This window comes from Triturus cristatus, chromosome 4_2, assembly GCF_964204655.1.
Source record: "Triturus cristatus chromosome 4_2, aTriCri1.1, whole genome shotgun sequence".
In the NCBI taxonomy this organism is placed as follows: domain Eukaryota; kingdom Metazoa; phylum Chordata; class Amphibia; order Caudata; family Salamandridae; genus Triturus; species Triturus cristatus.
In genome coordinates, this window is record NC_140586.1 from 482,041,601 (window position 1) to 482,061,951 (window position 20,351).

The window sequence follows — 20,351 nt, forward strand, 5'->3', positions numbered from 1 at the left end:
TAAAAATTGTCCCAAGTTATCTGTGGCTCTCACTGCACAGTCCAGATTGCCCGCAATCTGGTCTCCATCAATGTGATAAATTTGTATTCCCAAATATTTAAAAATATTGCCTGCCTACGACCTTGGTCTTGGATTCACTCCAGCCACAGATGCTGCAGTGACTTAATACAGGGGGTTCAAACAGGGCGTATCCAACTTTATTTATTGGCTTGAGATCCTCTCAAAGTCACTTGGCATAGCCATAAACTTTAACATCTATTTTCCTGGGTTACAAATGTTCAGAAGGATATCTTCCACATTTTATGAGATCATTAGTGTAATTTGATAATGCCAACCTTTGCTTGATTTCACATCATTTGAAACCACAGGCTAAGGACTCCATCGTCAATATGAAAAATATGGGAGAGAAAGAGCAGTGCTGTCTGGTACCTCCCACTACTTCTCCAGGCTCCACATAAGCCCATTCCATTTTTACTACAACCTTGGGACTCGAGTGAAGAAGTCTGATTCAGCTCAGAACGTCTTGACCAGATCCCATGGAATTCAGAACCTTGAATAAATATCACTAGCTGAGAAGCTCAAAGGCTTTTTTAATACCCAGAGCTGCTACTAAGGGCAATAGGGCATCCTCTGTTTTTTCTGCCATAATGTGAAATAACCTTCTAATGTTAGGTGAAATGCTACAGTGAAGTAAGAAGCCATTTTGTTCTGGATGAGCTAGGTGGTGCAGATTTTGCAGCCATGATTCAGTAGGGAGAAATGTCCACAGAATGTCCCTGTCAGTGGCTCCCTATCTAGGTGTGGAAGCATTATTTCACCACCTATTTAGTGGTATTAAGAGGTGGACCTATGATCCATTCCTTGTTACATAGTGCTAACAGTTTAGGGCTTTGCTGCAGTGCATACAAGTCTAGGGCTACTCCATTTAGCCAACTGGATTTACTCTTACCCATAATACTTACAGCCATATTTATGCCCTGCAATGTAAGTGACATATTCAAGGTCTTCTTCATGTCAGAAGATAGTTGTATAATCAATTGAACCCCAATGTATTTAGCTATATACCCGTCATTGGAGGGAGTTTTCTTGGCTTTTGAGTGTATGATCTTGTCTTTTTCATTCTTCACAGCATACATTTTAGACCTGTTCTTTTCAGGATTTAACAATGCTGCAAGCAAACGACATGTTAACCACCTCATGCAACTTACCTAGGTATGTTCTTCAGTCCTAGCTGTACAGCTTCTCTAGATGAGCAGCATGATAGGCCTGGTGCTGATTTGCTAATTCCACTTCTCATCTCTTATCCTTGATGGCATATATTCTAGTGTCATGGGTTCACTCAGAATCACATCTCTCACTCGTTTAACTGTTTTGATATATTCGCCCAGATTGCACTTTGAATGCTCCTCACTCGACCACATGGGCGTCAATTTCCCCTTCATTTTCTTCAAAGTAGTTGAATTTTGCTTCTTCTATGGAGCCACAGAAGGCTGTATCTATTAGGGTGGTGTATTGTAGGTTGCCAAGAAGAGAGCCTAATGACTGGCTTGTCCCTCATAATCATTAATAGCAAAGGAGCGTGGTCGGAGCTCACTGTACCCATTTGTGACATGAATTTGTCAACCTGCATATCTATATTGTGTACTGGTGACTAAAAGGAGTTGTCTATTGTTCAGGATGCTTCTTGTGCCATACATGCCTCATCCCCCAATGTGTCAGCCAGTCTTGTGTCCATTGTGCATTCAGTGCACTTATGTTCCTCTACAATGGTAAAAAGGCCAGACATAGTTAAAATTCCCACTCTGCTACTCTACTTGACCATGCACAAACTCAATTACATGTTGCTTTTATTTTTACAGAAATTAGACCAACAAGATATTGGGAATGTAATTCAATGACCATTCAGCAGCCCTTTCAAGATTACATAAGCCCCTTCTATGTCAATTATTGACTGCACAATCTCAAATGGAACTCCTTGCTTTAGCCAGATTAGTTTCCTGCATGCATAAAAGGAGAAGCCTGTAGTGTAAACCCGACCCTTCCATCTTTTTATGTAATATATGTGTTTTCAGCTGTATCTTTGTTCCAGCATCTCCCCTGGAATTCCCAGTCCCCATAAATTAGATCTTTTTGCCCGTCCTCATTAAATCAAACCTAACTATACATAATCAATCAAGGGGTATGAGAGGTAATATATAAACAAAGTGAATCACAAAATCTGTATACAGAAAAAATAATAAGTCGACGTTGCTGTTTGTAGCCTTAATGTATCTTTAATACAGATGTGCTTCGTTTTCATAGGTTAACAGCAAACACGTTTTGCCCAAACATGGAGTTCTTCAAGGAGATTTAGGAGTGCTGTTATCTCGCCAGAGGAGCTTAGGTATGTCAGCAAGGTGTGCGTGTCTGTGTCGGGCGTAGATAATGAGGAGTTTACCTCTAGTTAGGAAGGACTACCTATTGGTCCATTCGGGGGAGACCCCAGGTCTCTCCCTCTATCATGTAGGTCCGTATCAGAGGCAAGAAGTATTTGTGTTAGGTAAATTGTATGAGAGCCATGTCCGGTGGCCCTCTCGCCAGTACCAGATGCCACCGGACATGGCTCTCATATGATTTACCTAACACAAATACTTCTTGCCTCTGACACGAACCTACACGATAGAGGGAGACCCCTAGGGTCTCCCCCAAATGGACCAATAGGTAGTCCTTCGCAACTAGAGGTAAACTCCTCATTATCTTCGCCCCGACACAGACACGCACACCTTGCTGACATACCTAAGCTCCTCTGGCGAGATAACAGCACTCCTAAATCGCCCTGAAGAAGCCCATGTTTGGGCGAAACGCGTTGGCTGTTCACCTATGAAAACCAAGCACATCTGTATTAAAGATACATTAAGGTTACAAATAGCAACGCCAACTTATTGTTTTTTCTGTACACAGATTTTGTGATTTACTTTACATAATGCTCCAAATCAGGGCGAAAGTTAAAACATTCCCTGCCTTCATAATCCCTACTCAACAGCAATCTAACAAGATCATCCCCTTTATTTGGAAAATGAATCAATCCACTGTACTTGTAGCAGTATAGCTTTTAAAATACAGGTAGATGTTGATATGTGTTATTTCTTTCTGTTAGAGTATATTAGAGGTTGTATAGGACAGTGTTTGTTCTGTACACTAGTGTACAGCAGCTATTTATTATAAACATGTATACCAAAGGCAATAGCTAGATCACATCAATTTACTTAGCCATTACAACCCCCTTTGAGGTATTAGTACTGGTTTTCCAGGTCCTTGACCCCAGCTGTGTCTCCCCTAGAAGTCTCGTATGTGCTCTAGCAACAGTTACAAACAGACATTTAAATCAGATCTCACACGCTGATGGTTCATCGTAGCCACATTTTTCATTTTTAGTTGGACCACCATGACCAGTTATGGCTCTCTCTCTCCATAGGATGCCGTCTTGCTGATGTTCTTGTCTTTAGTGGAAGAACATGATTCATGCAGTGTTTCTGTAGTCACAAAAATCTTGGTTTTACCCTCAAGGGGTTTTGCCAATGTTGGTGAGCTTTTAGTTATTGCCTCAACCTCTGCTGTCCATTGTAGTTGGAGAGAGTGTCTACCTCACCTCGTTGCAGTCATTCCTTCACTGATGTCTCGTCAGTAAAAAAGGAGGACTTGGCAACCCCTATAAGCTCTGCAGGGACTAAAAGCATGTCTTGAAGCTGTAGTTCACATAGTTTCGTGTTTATTTCCAGAAACGATCTGGGTTGTTGTAACTCGGATGCAGTCAAGTCTGGGAAGTTTGAGATTTTGTGATCATCTACTGTAAGCGGGCCATGTTGATTTGCTTGACCTCTAAATCACAGTCATTTTGCTATCTTTGGGTGACGAGGAGCTCTATGCATTGGGGGGAGGCGGAATTGGTTAGATCATGGCAATGTTGTCTCCAGCCAATATTTGAGACATTGTTAAATTTTGGCACCTTCTGTGTTAATATTATTTGAATCAAAATAAGGGGAGGTAGAAGGGGATATGATCCATTCACCTTCCGGCAAGTAGTTAATAATCAAAAATAGAATGGATCACTTGTACCTGTTTTCCAGGGTGATACGGTTTTTCATCTATTCCTTCAAAAAACCCTCAATCATGTTTAAGCGGTTCGTGGGGCGGTATATCTTGATTCTCCGCCTTTTTTTTACTAGAAACGTGATAGCATCATCATTGGGTTTTTATTTTTTATGCTGCCTCTACCCGGAGGGAACCACTGGGTATTAACAGTAGTGATCAGAGATAAAAACAGTTGTGAAGTGCTCGTGTTCAGGGAAGAGATTATTAAAAAACAAAATTCCTCAAGCTGCCTAGACTATGTTTTTTATTTTTGTCTGGAGCCAAGGAAAAGAATAAAAAAGGGAGTGGAGTGTGCAGATAGGGCGTATTAGGAGTCCACTGCACAGTTACTCGGACTGACGAGCACTTCACAACTGTTTTTATCTCTGATCACTACTGTTAATACCCAGTGGTTCCCTCCGGGTAGAGGCAGCATAAAAAATAAAAACCCAATGATGATGCTATCACGTTTCTAGTAAAAAAGGCGGAGAATCAAGATATACCGCCCCACGAACCGCTTAAACGTGATTGAGGATTTTTTGAAGGAATAGATGAAAAACCGTATCACCCTGGAAAACAGGTACAAGTGATCCATTCTATTTTTGATTATTAACCTTCTGTGTTAAGACATCCCAACCATTATAATGCTACTTTTCTAGACACTTTTTCAGAGTCTTCCACTCTGAATTCAAGACAATAGATTCTCTCCTGTATGTCACACTGATCTTTCGATTGGGGGTTAAATTTGTTTTGGGTTTTTCACTTGCTGACATTCGGTCTGCTAATTTGTGGCAGTCTGTTTGCACCTGCCCAATCTCCACTACTACTGTATCTATCTCTGCTTTTAAGGCTGTGTGTGTTTCCTGTATGTCTGCAAAAACGATGTCTGTCACTGCATCATTTACTGTACCAGCTTTCTCTTGCAGTGCCTGAGGTTAACCCATCTGTTTTCTCATTCACAGCAGTGCTGGTGCTGGTGTTGTGGAGGTGGCATATCTGTTTTTGCTTTCCCATGTTCTCATGGGCTATTAGAGTCGGGATTGTGACGTGTCCTTGTAGGAATGCAAATCTTGCTTTGGTGGTGGCTCTTATGTTACAACACCATTCCCACAAAGGTAGCAGTTGAGATGACAATCAGCTAGTCACCTTTGCTTGGAGGGGGACAGGAGGAGGAAACAAGGCCTTCAGAACAAGGGCGGTGAGAAATTCAGCCAGCTGTATATTTAATCTAATTAGTATTGACATACTAGATGATTGATTTCTCAGGACCCCTGTTGGAATGTGGTTGGATTTTGAATCCCCTGATTTCCTCTGAATCCTGTTACTTATTTTTTTCATGGTCCACTATCCACATTTTGTATCTTTTCAATATGGTTTAGTTTGTACGATTTGCTTGATGTGTTACATATATATTTCATGCTTGAATTAAATGAGCTCTAAATTAGCAACAACATTCCACACAATTCTTTACAGTAGGCACATCTACCATCTGGAGACTGACAAGCTCTGCTTGTGGCCCAGCCTGCATTACGCCTGGTCCCTCTAAAGAGATCCTTAAAAACACTAAGAATTTTTATTTTTCTTCTAGAAGAAATTCTAAATGTGTCTACCCATAGAGCCAAAGTGTCCTAACAATAGACCTCCTTAATGGACAGTAACTGCAAAGCCCATACTTTAGCCCTCTCATTCTGCTGTGTCTGTGTACTTTTATTTCCATCCTTAACATCTTTGATAATGTGTTATTAAAAGAGCCTCTGAAATTCCCTTCTCTGTTAACCACTCTGTTTAAGGTGTTGTGGAACTTATAGGGTGTATCAAACCTCTGATTACTCTACCACATCTAATTCTCTGCTACGTAACTCCTCTCACTGATATCCCTGAAAAATCTCTCCTTCGGTTTCTGTTCTTTCTTAGTCTTTCTCCCTATCCATATGTTCGTAGGCATGCCCTCTCTTTCACCTCACATCCTTTTTCACTTAATGGAGAAATGCTAACCATCTCCTTGCTGATTATTAAAAATAAATCACTAAAATTTACCAAGACAGACATATTCGTTTTCTTAATGTTTGTTTAGCACGCTATAGACATGTACAACTCTATCAGTTGCAACAAATGAGTTTTAAATTAAAAATGTGAAAAGTAGTTAACTGTTTCATCTATCCAGGTCTTGGCCTCCTGTCACCAATGTTTGATGCATCTTCCAGTTCTGCTGTTCCTGCTTTCCTTTCCCTGTTCTGTTTTATCTCTGAATGGAGCTTCAAGTTTGCTGTGCTTGAGAGTGGCAGTATCTTTTGTTTAACCATTACAAACTACCCACATCAATAGACATCAGGTAGTATACGTTTAATTAGTATTACTGAGGTGATGAGATTGTGTTGGAAAACAGCGGCGGCTGGCTCAGGTAAGCGTTGTGGGGTGGGGCAGGGCGCAACAGGGGGGAAGCTAACGAATGACGGAATCATTATAATTTCTTTATTGAATTATACCTATTCCATCAGCTTCGCCCCTGCCGTGCCCTGCCCCGTCCCACCGCCCTAACGCCCCACCGCGCTTACCTGAGCCGGTAGCCGCTGTTGGAAAATGGCCCTCTCTGATGGGTCACCACAACCATTTTGCCTTTCTCCTTCTCTTTTTGCTGAACTTGTTTTGTTGGCCTTAGGACTCTGAGCACTTTACCACTGCTTATCAGTGCTAAAGTGCATGCGCTTCTTCCCTAAATGTGTGTGTAACTGGTGTATACCTGATTGACCTATTTACTTTTCATGCAAGTTCCTTGTAGGGGCCTCAAAGTTAAATGCTACCTGTTGGCTGCAGCACAGATTGTGCCACCAACAGCATTAGCGTTTTAAACCTGTCTCGGGCCTGCCACTGCAGTGCCTGTGTGTGCATTTTACGGTCACTTTGACTTGGCATTTAAAACTACTTGCCATCCCTTAAACTTCCCTTTTATTACATATGTCATCCATAAAGTAGGTCCTAAGTAACCCTAAGGACAGAGTGCCATGTAAGTCAAAGGTAGGACATGTACGTTTATGTTTTGTATGTCCTGGTTGTGGCAAACAGCCTATTTAGTTTTTCACTATTGTGAGGGCTACCCCTCTCATAGGCCAGCATTGGGAGTTCCTTAATACACTTTTATGCTGTCATTCCTGCTCAGGGAGGAGTGGCTTTTTCATGTTTCATATCTTTGGATTGGTAATGATAAATTCTCCTTACTGGTGAAGCTGGATTTAACTTCACTGTTTTAGAAATGACACTTTTAGAAAATGGACATTTCTCTGCACATTATGTTCTATGTGCCAAACAGCCTGTCTCCAATACACGTCTGGGGTGGGTGACAGGTACACTCTGTGCATTTCCTCTAGACAGCCACAAACACAGGAAGGTGAGGCTCATCTGCGTTCTGAGCACTCATCTGCAATCATCTGAATTCTGATGGGTCTTCCTGGGTAGGGAGGAAAGGGGGGGCTGACACTTACACTTCAATAGGTAGCATCCTGTCCACACACAAAGCACTGATTTAGCCACCAGTGTTAGCCTGGCAGATAGGATGTGCCTGAAAGGGAATTGTGCACTGCAGAGGCCAGCCTTTGATGTCAATTACACTTTAAAGGCACTTTTTTGTATACGTACTGGGTCCCTGACCCACACACTTCTGGATCTTGAACTAAACCTTTGTCAGAAGGACTGCTGTGCTGCTTAAAGGACTCAACTGGACTGCTTTTCTGCTTGATGACCTGCTGCTCCCTGACTCTGCTGAAGGAGAGCTGGACTCTGACTTACCTCCAAGTGATCTCCAAGGTCTTGATGGCTTGCCTCCTGTTTTCTGAAGTCTTAGGGACACAAAAGATTTCTTGCAATTCTGCTGGTTCTGACGGACTCAGCCTTCTGCAAGTCCTACCTTTGCCTGAGGTGCCCTTTCCAAGTTCTGGGCTTGACCACTATGTAGCAACCTGACTGTGTGGAAAAGAACAACACATTGTACCCTCAGCGTCGACGCTTTGCTCTAAGGTAATTTCTCAGCGGACCCTGTGTGGGTCCTGTAGCAGACCTGACCTCCATCGTGGTTGGCTTGAACTTTGGATTTGCATTGGTCCCTTGCGACCAAGTAACTTTTGAACGCTAGCAACTTCTAAGCACCATTTTTGCATTAAATCATTAATGATTCAGATCTCAATTTATACTGATTGGATTCTTGTTGTTTTGGTCTCATTTTGCTCAGACAATTGTTCTCTACTTTTCTAAACCTGTGTGGAGTCTTTTTGTGGTTTATTCATTGGATTACTGTGTGTCTGTTGCAAAAAGTTATTTACACATGGCCTCTTTAGGTAAGCTTGACTGCTCTGTGTCAAGTTACCAGAGGGTGAGCACAGGATATCTTTTAGTGTGTATCTAGACACCCTGACTAGAGTGGTGGTTCTTTCCTGACCTGGGTGCATACCTCAGTCAACCAGGAATCCCATTTCTAACAGATGGCTAGTTGGTAGTTGTGACTAAGGCAGGGTTTAGGATGAGGCATTTTTACTAAATGTAATTGGGTCCATTCCAATCACGCTTGCCAAACATCTGATCACAGTATGTTACAGCTAATAAATGATGCCAGGGCTTCTAATCCTATTGGAAAGAGCCTCAAGATGGCTTCCTCGCAGTAAATAGGTTATGTTCTGTTAACAGCATTTGTAACGCACACAGCTACCCCAAAGGAGTGTCCGGCGCGTGCCCAGAAAAGTCGTTAAACAGAAAACAGAGCTAGCTAAAGAGAAAGGTCTTTAATTTCTTCCTAGAGATTTTAGGATTTACAACATAGTGGTGCAGAAGATGTGGTTTGACGTAGTAATGGAAAGTGAAAAATGAGTTTGTTTAGTTTGGGGGAAAATGGCAACAGTATAATTGTTAACTTAGATTTTTAAATTGATATTCGTATATCAATCAAAACAAATTAAGTTTCATCTTTTCACAGTTTTTCTAGGCAACATTCTGAGACTGTACTCGCACAAAAAGAGTAGTGGCAGATTGTGAACCTAAAGGAGGCAGGATAAATTAAATGAAAAGAATCAACGAGAATCAAAACCTTAATATGAAAAGCCTCTTTTAAATCAATAGTCTTCTCACTGAAAAGGTGTCTACTAAAGTGATGGATGAAGTCGATACAGATGAAGAGAGCAGATATAGGGATGCAGAATAAATAAGTCATATCTGGTGGCGGCACAGCATGTCATGCATTGCCATTTCTCTAGACTCTTCAATTTCATCCCCAATTCAAGAAATAGTCCAGTGTAATATTGTGTGCATTGTGGACAGGTCTTTCTAGGGATCAGCTCCTCTGCTTCACAAGGGAAAACTGCCTTTATGTGATCCTTCCTGGTTGCTCTGGTGTGGTATCTTCCTTTTGCACTCCGTCTTTTCTCAAACAGTGAAAATCAAAGCAATCTTTTCTCGTTATGGCAACTACACTTTGATTCAATCTCTAGATGGACCTTCCTCAGATGACAAACTACCTAGGCTTCCATGACAAACTCGGAACTGCAGCCAGACTTTAACTGCCAACAGGTACTTTTTGTTTTACTCCTTACACAGATACTACTAAGAAATCCCATGGGTGTGTTTATTGCTTAAATTGTTTTAGATGAACTAACACTTGGAACTCTAAAATAAAAGATGCGTCTGGAATCAAAGAAGAAAATGCAAGTATCTTGCGCCTCTTCTCCCCTGGCATTTACAAAAAAACACACTCTTGTCATATAGTGATTTTATTAGCATGTCTTCATTACAAGATATTTTACTTTGAAAAATACAAATAAGTTTCAGTAGTACAACTGATGACATAGTAGGTTTGGCCATGCAAAAGAGAAATTCTGAGAATTGGAGAAAACTACTTCAGCAGATGTGATTATTCTTACCACTTCCACCAGATACTTATAGTTGTAACTTTTCAGGAATTACTTATTATAAAAGCTAAAGAACATAGTGGAACACAAATCGCTATTCATTTTTCAAAAATCATGCAAACAATAACAATATATATCTATATAGGCACTACTTTTTAAAACCTTACAAAATCCTTGCCATTGACCTAGCTTTCCCTCCATTACTTGTGAAGTTTTTCTTTCATTTCTAATGCAAAGATAGCCACTGGGCCAGGCTTCAGCAAAGAAGAGGGAGAAATTTCAGGAATGGCAGTCAGAAAAATGGAGCAGAAATATTGAAGGCATGCAGGTGCGAGAACAGAAAATCGGTTTAATTTTTTTTAAAAAGCCCATACACACCTTTTTACAAAGATAAACACAAATGAATGAAAAAAGTACAGGAAGCCTTTTAAGGTGACATGAGAACACAAGTGCTATGTTAGATGGACAACCACATCCCATTACATCCCATCTAAAAAAAGAAGAAGAAAAGCAATGATACCTGCAAGAAAAACGGTTAACTGTGAAGCACCAATTAAATAAGAAACAAAATTACAAACTAATGACGAGCTTAAATCTACACAATTAATTAGATAAAGATAGGAACTTATCTTAAACAATGTATATCTTTTTTTTATCGGTTTAGTTTCCGAATCTGGTAGTATGCATGCTCAATCCTGCTGAAGTAGTTTACCACCATAATGAAAAACCGTATTTTGGCAGAAGTGCTTGTCGTGTGCATACAGTTACTTCTCTGGAATATCTAAAATGCCTTTTGTTCACTATAGCAAACAAATAGCATATTTTCTGTGGCTGTCAATGCCTGTAAAATCCATTGTTACACTGATATGCAAACATTTATAAAAGTATATGGGTCTCACAGATATAAGCAGCATGTACGCATGAGCAATACATTAATACTCGATAGTCTTATTTTTGGTACATTGTTTTTGAATGGAAGCATTACAAAGAAGGATTAACTACCTGGAATGACTAACATAACTCGATACAAAAATGACAATTTTTTTGCCTGGAAGCAGCCTATATTCATACAAAGTACATTCACTAATTATGGTAAGCGAATCATTACAGCAGAAGGGCAACGTATATATATGTCCCATTATCTATAGCAAATGTTCACCTTTCCTAGAAGGAAAGTATATATATGAGTGTCCAGCAAAGCAAGGTCTAAGTAGTGACGAGAATAATGTTAGTCACAAAGCAACAACTGGCCATTTGTTGATATTTTAATTCGCCCTCAACCCTGATTTCCTCAGATGCGTTGAACACGTTTGAGCATTTCCATTGGTTCCACAGTAAAACCAGACACGTCACACGTTATAGTAAATCAGCCTCGGTAAAAGCTAAAGCCACTAAAAGCGATGATTAAAGTGAGGCTGAAGAAGGATAGTGCCGGTTTTTTTTCTTAGAAAAGTGATCTGGGCAGCATACCTGGAATGGGGTACTTTGCAAGGTTTTGCAACATACCTGCATTATATATGTGCAGCCTGGAAGTTGATTCCTTTTTTCCTCCCAAGGTATCATGGGAGAGACATCTGATTTATATATTTAACACCAGAAACACAAATATGCGAGTGCCCATCATAGTGATTATTCCTATGGAACGGGCGCCATTTTACATGTAGTGTTCTATGCCATCAGTATAAAGCATTTGTAATGCAGTACAGCCATTGCTCTGTCGTCAATGAATGACAGGGCATTTGCTGACATTTAGTATCTCATGCACTAGTTCCAGATACATTCTACGACAACAACACGTATTGCTTTGGGACAACGTCTTTGCCTGGTCTGCTTTATTTATTTATTTATTTATTTGTTTAACGTTTAAGGACAGGTGTATTGAAAAGCCAAAAATGTGAGCGTCCCCTCATCTCAGAAAATAGTGTCAACAGAAGCGCAGACTTGCGAAAAAATGTCTTCTGGTGTTCCTTCTGCGTTGATCTGTAAAAGAAAGAGAAAAGGATAAGCCAGTGCTGAAAACCACTAGAAGAACAGTTCCTGAATATAAACATGTAGTAACCTTTGTGCATTATGATACAGGCATTTCAGGGTAAGAGCAAATCCAAAGCAAAACAGTAAGGAGGTTGCAAATAAAAACTCTGGCAGAAATTCCAGGGGATTCCAATGGCTTTTGTTTAGCTGAATTGAGGCATATGATTTTTTTAATTTGCCCACAGAATGTCGCAGATGGAATATTGCAGTATATGAACATCAAAGACAGAATACTGAATCCAAAATATTGAAAGGTAAGTAAGAACAGATTTTCGATATCTAGCTCCACACATATGTACCTTCTTGATGTATATTTTCAAGGTAGGTAGAAGTGGAGTTAGGAATAGTAAATCTATACTTCCTCTATATGCACTCACCTTTTGATATGCTGGTCTTTATATTTTGTCCACAATATTCTTGTGCCACAATATGTGTATCCTCCATATTCAGTAGTACCATCTGTTTTTATTTTTACACTGGATTATACTTACCCAACAGAACATCCTATTGGTTATAAAACAAATCAGAGTATGAAAGAATTTTACCACAGCCCAAAGATGCCCTTAAATGGTTGAGTCAGGGCCCTCACAAAGGCAGTGTCAGAGGCAGGAATGAAGATGGAGATTGTCCCCCAATTTGGAAGAGAGAAACATACACAAAGCTTTAATTCCCAAATAAAAGTGCAATTAATGAGACTAAATCTTTGTACTTCTCACAAAGGATAAGGTTTGCAATTAATATCACAAAGGACTTATTTAAGACAGTACATACTTTCTTGTCCCCCTCGCACTGGAGGCCTTGGAACACACTCAAGATTTTTGTGATAAGGTGGTTGCATTTGTTCGAGAGAAGGTTATGAAGATCTTTGCAGGCTTCCCTGAACCCAATGATAGGCCAGTTGATTCCTCGTTCGAAGTATTCAAGGAAAGGCCCACGACTCCCTGCACGGAAGGTATTACTCCTAAACAGCCTACTAATTACTGGTTAGCTAGGCTCTCTCCACTTTCGGTGGGGAACATTAAAACCCTCTTAGGGCAATTGAAATCAGGATCGCCGGATGATCCTTCTCCACTCAGGACATTGCAGTTAGCTCCAGACTTAATTACAGATGCCTTGGGGAATTTCTATTCTCAGGTATTGGAGTCTGGATTCTACCCACAGTGTTGGAAGGAGGCGATTGTCATCCCTCTCAAGGAGAAACCTGACCGGGACTCAGGTGACTGAAAAAATCTGCACCCAATCTTTCTGCTTCCGCCTGCAGCTAAAATCTTGAAGAAGCACATTAATCAGGAACTGGCCCAGTTTGTCTTCTACCATGAACTGCTGGACCCTTCTCCAGTGGCGTATCAAAAGTTGAGGGGGCCCCCCTGCAAAGCACAGTGCGGGGCCCCATCCGGGCTCACTCCGGAGCACGCAGGCCTGGAGACGCTGCTAAGGGGGCCCCCTGGAGCTCAGGGCCCCCTGCACTGCGGGGGCTGCGGGGGCTGCGGGGGCTGCGGAGGCCTTTGTTATGCGCCTGCCCCTCTCAAGATGGGTTTAGGAGGAATCATAGCACGGAATCGGCACTGTTGTTTACTGCTTATTCTATTTGCAGGCAAGTCGACTAGGGAAGTGCTGCTATTCTGTTTCTGTTTGATCCGTCTGCAGTTTTTGACACCATCTCTCCATCTCTGTTGGTGCAAAGGCTGTGAAAGGCTGGGCTAAATCTGCTGGAGTCCTTCTTAGTGAACAGGACTATTACAGCTGTGGGGATTTTTAGAGCTAACCCTTTTCATTTTCCCTGTGGGGTCCCAGAAGGTTCTTCCCTTAGCACTACTCTATTCACCTTGTATGTTGCCACCCCCCCCGGCAAAATTGGTAGGCTCTTTTGGCTTCCGGGTGGCATCCTATACAGATGACATCCAGATCACCGTCTCCATCTCTGATGACAAGTTCAGGGCCTGCGTGGCAGAGATTGGCAGCTGGATGAGGGTGAACTGGCTGAAAATGAATGGGGAGAAGACAACTTGATTGAGGTCAACCATTGGTTGCTGGAAACTTGTGTCACTCTTCCCGTTCCGGTGGCCTCAGCCAAAAACCTGGGAGTGATTTTTGATAACACCATGACTTTTGACTCCCAGGTTAATAGAACGGTGAGCTCCTGCTTTTGGATCATCAAGTCTTTCAAGAACATTTTTCCTTTTCTTACTAAGAAGCATAGGGTGTCAGTGGTCATTGTGCTGATCACACCTCGCTTGGACTACTGTAATGACCTTTATTTAAATGTGAATCAGTACTCTTTAAATAAGCTCCAGATTATCTAAAATTCTGCAGCTCGACTTGTCCTAGGCCTGCAAAAACACTTCTCTGTCAGGGAGGGCTTGAGAACTCTCCATTAGTTACCTGTGAGGCAGTGGTTGTCCAACAAAGCCCTATGTATGGTTCATAAGGCTCGACATCAGCAAGGCTCCTATTATCTTAGGACTGCCCTCAACTGGTATGTTTCCACTAGATCTCTTAGATCGGCAGGACAGCATAAATTTATGATTCCCAGGTGCAGGAAAGTTGGATGTGCCTTCACAGTAGCGGCTGCTTGGTTGTTGAATTCCCTCCCGGAACACATTAGGAGCCTTAACTAGCATCGGATTTTTCGTAGGCAGGTGAAAACGCAGCTTGTTGCTAAATGGAAAGGCGTTATTGTTTTACTCTGGTTAGGCCTTTCCCCTCTTACAGTGCCCGCTACCGTTTCAGTGCTTTGATGCCTCTGGGGATTAGGGCTTTTTTAGAAATACAGCTCTTAAAAATGGGGGTCTCCAGTTGGCAGAGGTACGTACCTTTGTCCAAATAGAGACCCTTGCTTCTAGTCTGGGTTAGGGGGATAAACTCCTAAAATAACCCCTGCTTGCCCCCTTGGTAGCATGGCACAAGCAGACAGGCTTATCTCAGAGGCAGTGTGTAAAGCATCTGTGAACACATACAGTAATACAGTGAAAACACTACAAATGGACACCACACCAGTTTAGAAAAATAGCAAATCTTTATCGAAACCAACAAGACCATATATGATAAAAACTCAACATACAATACTCTTGAAAAATAGTAATTGCGCAAAATAACCTTTAAATTGCAGGAAAATCAATAAAACACAGTTCCTCCAAATTGGTAGCTCCTTCTGGCGCTACTGCGATACTGAGTACGACAGAGTCTAACAATTCCAGCCGACCGTGTCAATACAGGCCAGCTAAAGTGTTGACAGACTCTGACACAGTACCTTTCTTGTTACGACCAACACGTCGGGGCTCGCGGTTGTGTTGTGAAGCTGAGCATTGCGGAGGGCGGTGTCCTCATGATGCGGTGCAGGCAGTGGCTCGTTGACGGAGTCGGTGAGACCAGGGCTTGCGTTGAAGGGTGAGACGGTGCTCGCTGCGGTGCTGGCAAGTCACGGTGCAGAGAAGGAGCCAGGCGATGTTCTGGTCGGGCAGCGAAGGAGTCGGTGACGTCCTTGCAGCGTGTAGCGAAGCGTGGCAGAGCGCGGTGCCCTCAGGACGCGGTGCAAGCAGCAGCTCGTTGCCGGAGTCGATGAGACCAGGGTTGCGTTGCGAAGCGAGGCGTTGCTCTTGGAGGTGCTTTCGGGACACTGAATCCTGCGACAGACTCGTGACAGAGTCGGTTACCCTTTTATTCTGCGGCGATGATCAGAGACGGTGCCCACAGACACGGTGAGGACTTTGCTGTTCCTGAGACCCAGATAACAGGGAGCAAGCTCAGTTTCAAGCCCTTGAAGATCTTTTCTTCAAGCAGCGGACAAAGCAAGCAGCAAAGTAATTTTCTCCTTTCCTTGGCAGAAAGTAGCCACTGCAGGCTAACCCCAGACAGCAAACACAGGGGCTATATTCCTCCTCAGCTTCTCCGGCTCTTCTCCTTGGCAAAGGTAACTCTTGATTTTCCAGAAGAGATACAAAAGTCTGGGCCCCTCTTTTTAAACACCAAAATCCTTTGTTCTCTGAAGGCAGAGAGTGCCTGTACCCAGCATTGTTGAAGGCAGACCAGGCCCATTCAGGTGAAAGGAAATTACCTCCCCCCTACTCTAAATGCAGCCCAGGTCTATTCAGCCCAGCCCTGACTCATCAGACCTCTGGAGCCACTGCCCTCTCCAGCCACTGTCATCCAAAAGCCAGACATGCAATACCCAAACCTAGCAGAGGGACACTGGATGGTTAGGCAAGAAAATACCTACTTTCTAACATTCTGAGTTCAGGCATACTAAACTTTATTTTCCTTCCTTGTTCCCAGGGTCAGTTAAGTTATGTTTATAAGATGTTATAAACAAACTCCCCATTCTGTCCTATGGGAACAGGTAGCCTTGCAATAATGAAAAACGAAATTGGCAGTAATACACTATCAGGACATGCCACACACATCAGGGCATGTCCTACCTTTCACATACACTGCGCCCTGCCCACAGGGGTACCTTGAGCCTACCTTAGGGGGGTCTGACATGTAAGATGAGGGAAGGTTGGGCCCTGGCAAGTGGGTGCTCTTGCCAAGTCGACATGGCAGTACCAGACTGCACACAGGCTCTGCAATGGCAGGCCAGAGTTACATTTACAGGTTGCTTCTGTGGGTGGCACAATTAGTGCCGCAAGCCTACCAGCAGCATTTGATTTACAGGCCCCGGGCGCACACAGTGCACAGGACTAGGGTCTGACAAGTAAATCAAATAGCTGATCATTAAAACATCAATCAATAACAGTAATTTACAAAGGGAGCACTTGCACGTTGGCACTGAACAGCAGTGGCAAAGTGCCCAAAGCATCTAGACCAGCAAAACAGAGTCCAGCACACAACAAGAACACAGGAGGTAAAAGCAAAAAATGGAAGGGAGACCCACACCAATGGTGCCAGGTCTAACAACACCTGACAGTAGCAGAGGAGGAGGCTTCTTTATCGGCGAGCTGCTGGATGAAGCTGTGGTGAAGATTTCTTAATTCAGACTGAGTCTCTTTTTTCGAAGTCAAAGATCTCTAGCGGGACAAAGATGCAGGCTGTATCCAATGAGGGTTCAGGAGGCTGAATACCCTTGCAGAGAGTAGGCACTGAACAGGTCTCCTTGCAGTTCTCAGTACACTCTTTGGCCTAGGTTGTGGACTTTGGCTGATTGGGCACCTTTAGCACCACTTCCAAGGGTCCAGGATGGGGGGTCTCCACTTGGAAGGTCAGGACACATGTCTGGCTGGTTCAAGGTGCACTTTGAAAGTTGGAGCTTTTTGTGTCCCTGTAGCTCTGAACAAGAGGTGTTGAAGTCACTAAAGGGTACCAGGGTGATGTTGAGAAATTAGATGTGAGACACAGGAGTCAAGGTTACTCCTTATTGGAAAAGAAGACCCTCACACACCCAACAAGCGGGTGTCTTGCTTCATCACCGGGTCTTTGCTCCTTATCGGGCCGGCAGGTGCAATGCCCGATCAGGCACCCAATGGGGCCTTCCTAGCGGAGATCTTTATTTCCAACGCCGATGAGTGAGGTGTGTGGGGGGGAGGAAGTTAATTATAATGGTGAGTGTAGGTGCAAATGAGGTGAAAGTGAGTGTATTAAAACAGGGGTAGGTGATCCACTAAACAATTTTAATAAAGCATGGTCACCATCCTGATTAAAACCAAAGATAATCCGCACATGTCTCACCTTAAGCTATGTGAGTGAATGTGCTAAGGGGATCAATAGGTCAACATGTTTCTTGCCTTAAAGTATATTAAATGGCAATTCTTCAGGACCGGGAAAATAATATGGCTACCTACACCTTTTTGGTGGTGCCCACAGCCTCTAAGAGGTAACACTGGTGGACACGCATACAGCACCCTAAAAATGTGTGGTACCGTGGATAAAAGAGCACACCTGCGGAAAAAGAAAGATAACAAGTAAAAGCATAATACAGCAACTCAAACCGGGAGTTCAGGTTAATTCCAGACGATAGGTGGTGTCAAGAAATAAACAACCGTGACATGCATGGATTGTGAGCGATGTATGAAGGACATGTTAAGGGCTAAAAAGCAGCACAGAAATAATCACTCAACTCTGAGGCCAGTACAAGAAAAACTGGGTTAATTGGTCATGAGTAGTTAAAGAACTCACCCTCCTAGGCTGTGCTGTATTCAAGGTCGGGGTGAGAGAGCACTAAATTTTAGTGTCCTACAGTAAAGAAAGCAAGGAGACACAAGACAGTCAAAATAAACACAAAAAACTGTATGCGGTCGTAAAGCCAGAGTTGATTGGCCCCTCAGGTGTAATGGTGTACCCTGGGAAGCGACACGCAGCTGAGTCTTTAAAAGGCCCGAGGCCTGTGTAGCTAAAACTGAACACAGAAGGACCCAAGAAGAAATTGAGTCGCTCACATATTGGTGTGGCAAGTGGTGTTCGATTACGGGAACCAACCGCCTGGCCGCAAACAAAGCACACATACGACCAGCCTCAGAAGGGCAACGTACAGGGAAATGCAGTAAATAGCAGCTTATGGTAGGAGACCCGTGTCAAACACGCACACACGGCGTTGCTGAAGGACAATGTTCAGGGGAGGCAGTAACACGCAACACGCCGATTCGTAGGCGAATTTTTAAGTCTATCGTAAATGATAAACTCATCAACACACGCACTCAAGCAAGAAACTTGTGGTGGCAGGCGTGTAAGGTATAACCAATGCACTCAGCCTTGCTACTTACGGTTCCGTGGTATCAGAAGCACCGTCCGCCTAAAATCTCACCAGCCTCTGCAGTCTGGTGTGTCTGTGTCCGGACCGTTCCTAATTGTAGGAACACGACGGCGCGGTGGACGAGTGCGTAGGGGGCGGGTACATCCGGGCTACACAGACGTGCCCAAGCGAAGAAAACTAGAACGCTAACCTCACCGGTGAAGATCGGGCAAGGCGCGTCCATGGTTGTCATGGCGATACATGCGCGGGGAGAAAGTTGTTTGAATCATCGAAAATGGTGCTGAACAGGTAATACATGTTTATAGAGACACCAAGGGCATAGAAATGAACTGGTTCGGGTCATGGTAGTCGGACACTCCCGAGTTACTAGAATGACAACAGGAGATTGAGATGTGTCATATGGAACTTGTAACCAATGGGTGTGGTTAAAATCAGGCAAGAATAATTATTAGAACAGAGTCGGCATGCTCGAAGAATGCTGTGGTGTACAGTAGTCAATTCTAATAAGATCAAGTCAGCATGCTCCATGGAATATCCTCGTTAAGGCCAGTAGCATCTGCAGCCAATCTTAGGACCCACCGCTGTTCGAGTCTGAAGAGGGTTTTTTTTTACATTTGTGGATGAGATTCTAGGACAACCCATTGGAATGAATTGGGGGCATGGTGTTCAAGTTGATAGTGGGATGTCATTTTGGTGTTGGTTTTGGCGCACCTGAAACTACTTTTATGTTCCAACATGCTGGTCTTAACTGCACGGGTAGTCATACCTATATAAGGTAGACCACAGGGACATGTCATCATATAGATGCAGTTAGATGAGTTACAGTTGGTGTGTTTAGAGACGTTCCACGTCAATCCATTAGGGAATACCAATTCTTTACTAGTGCGTGTCTGGGGACACATGGAACATGACCCTATGTCTCTATAAACATGTATTACCTGTTCAGCACCATTTTCGATGATTCGAACAACTTTCTCCCCGCGCATGTATCGCCATGACAACCATGGACGCGCCTTGCCCGATCTTCACCGGTGAGGTTAGCTTTCTTCGCTTGGGCACGTCTGTGTAGCCCGGATGTACCCGCCCCCTACGCACTCGTCCACCGCGCCGTCGTGTTCCTACAATTAGGAACGGTCCGGACACAGACACACCAGACTGCAGAGGCTGGTGAGATTTTAGGCGGACGGTGCTTCCGATACCACAGAACCGTAAGTAGCAAGGCTGAGTGCATTGGTTATACCTTACACGCCTGCCACCACAAGTTTCTTGCTTGAGTGCGTGTGTTGATGAGTTTATCATTTACGATAGACTTAAAAATTCGCCTACGAATCGGCGTGTTGCGTGTTACTGCCTCCCCTGAACATTGTCCTTCAGCAACACCGTGTGTGCGTGTTTGACACGGGTCTCCTACCATAAGCTGCTATTTACTGCATTTTCCTGTACGTTGCCCTTCTGAGGCTGGTCGTATGTGTGCTTTGTTTGCGGCCAGGCGATTGGTTCCCGTAATCGAACACCACTTGCCACACCAATATGTGAGCGACTCAATTTCTTCTTGGGTCCTTCTGTGTTCAGTTTTAGCTACACAGGCTTCGGGCCTTTTAAAGACTCAGCTGCGTGTCGCTTCCCAGGGTACTCCTGAG

General features: G+C 43.3%; 1 protein-coding gene across 1 annotated transcript in view; it reads right to left on the bottom strand.

Annotated features, from left to right (window-relative positions):
• Positions 1–9,850: 9,850 nt before the first annotated feature.
• Positions 9,851–20,351, bottom strand: part of AK5 (adenylate kinase 5) — a 2,642,541-nt gene continuing 2,632,040 nt past the window's right edge. The window contains exon 14 of the mRNA XM_085602038.1: positions 9,851–11,978. Within this exon, the coding sequence (XP_085458164.1) occupies positions 11,910–11,978 (69 nt within the window). The 3' untranslated portion in view covers positions 9,851–11,909. The remainder of the gene's footprint in view (positions 11,979–20,351) is intronic.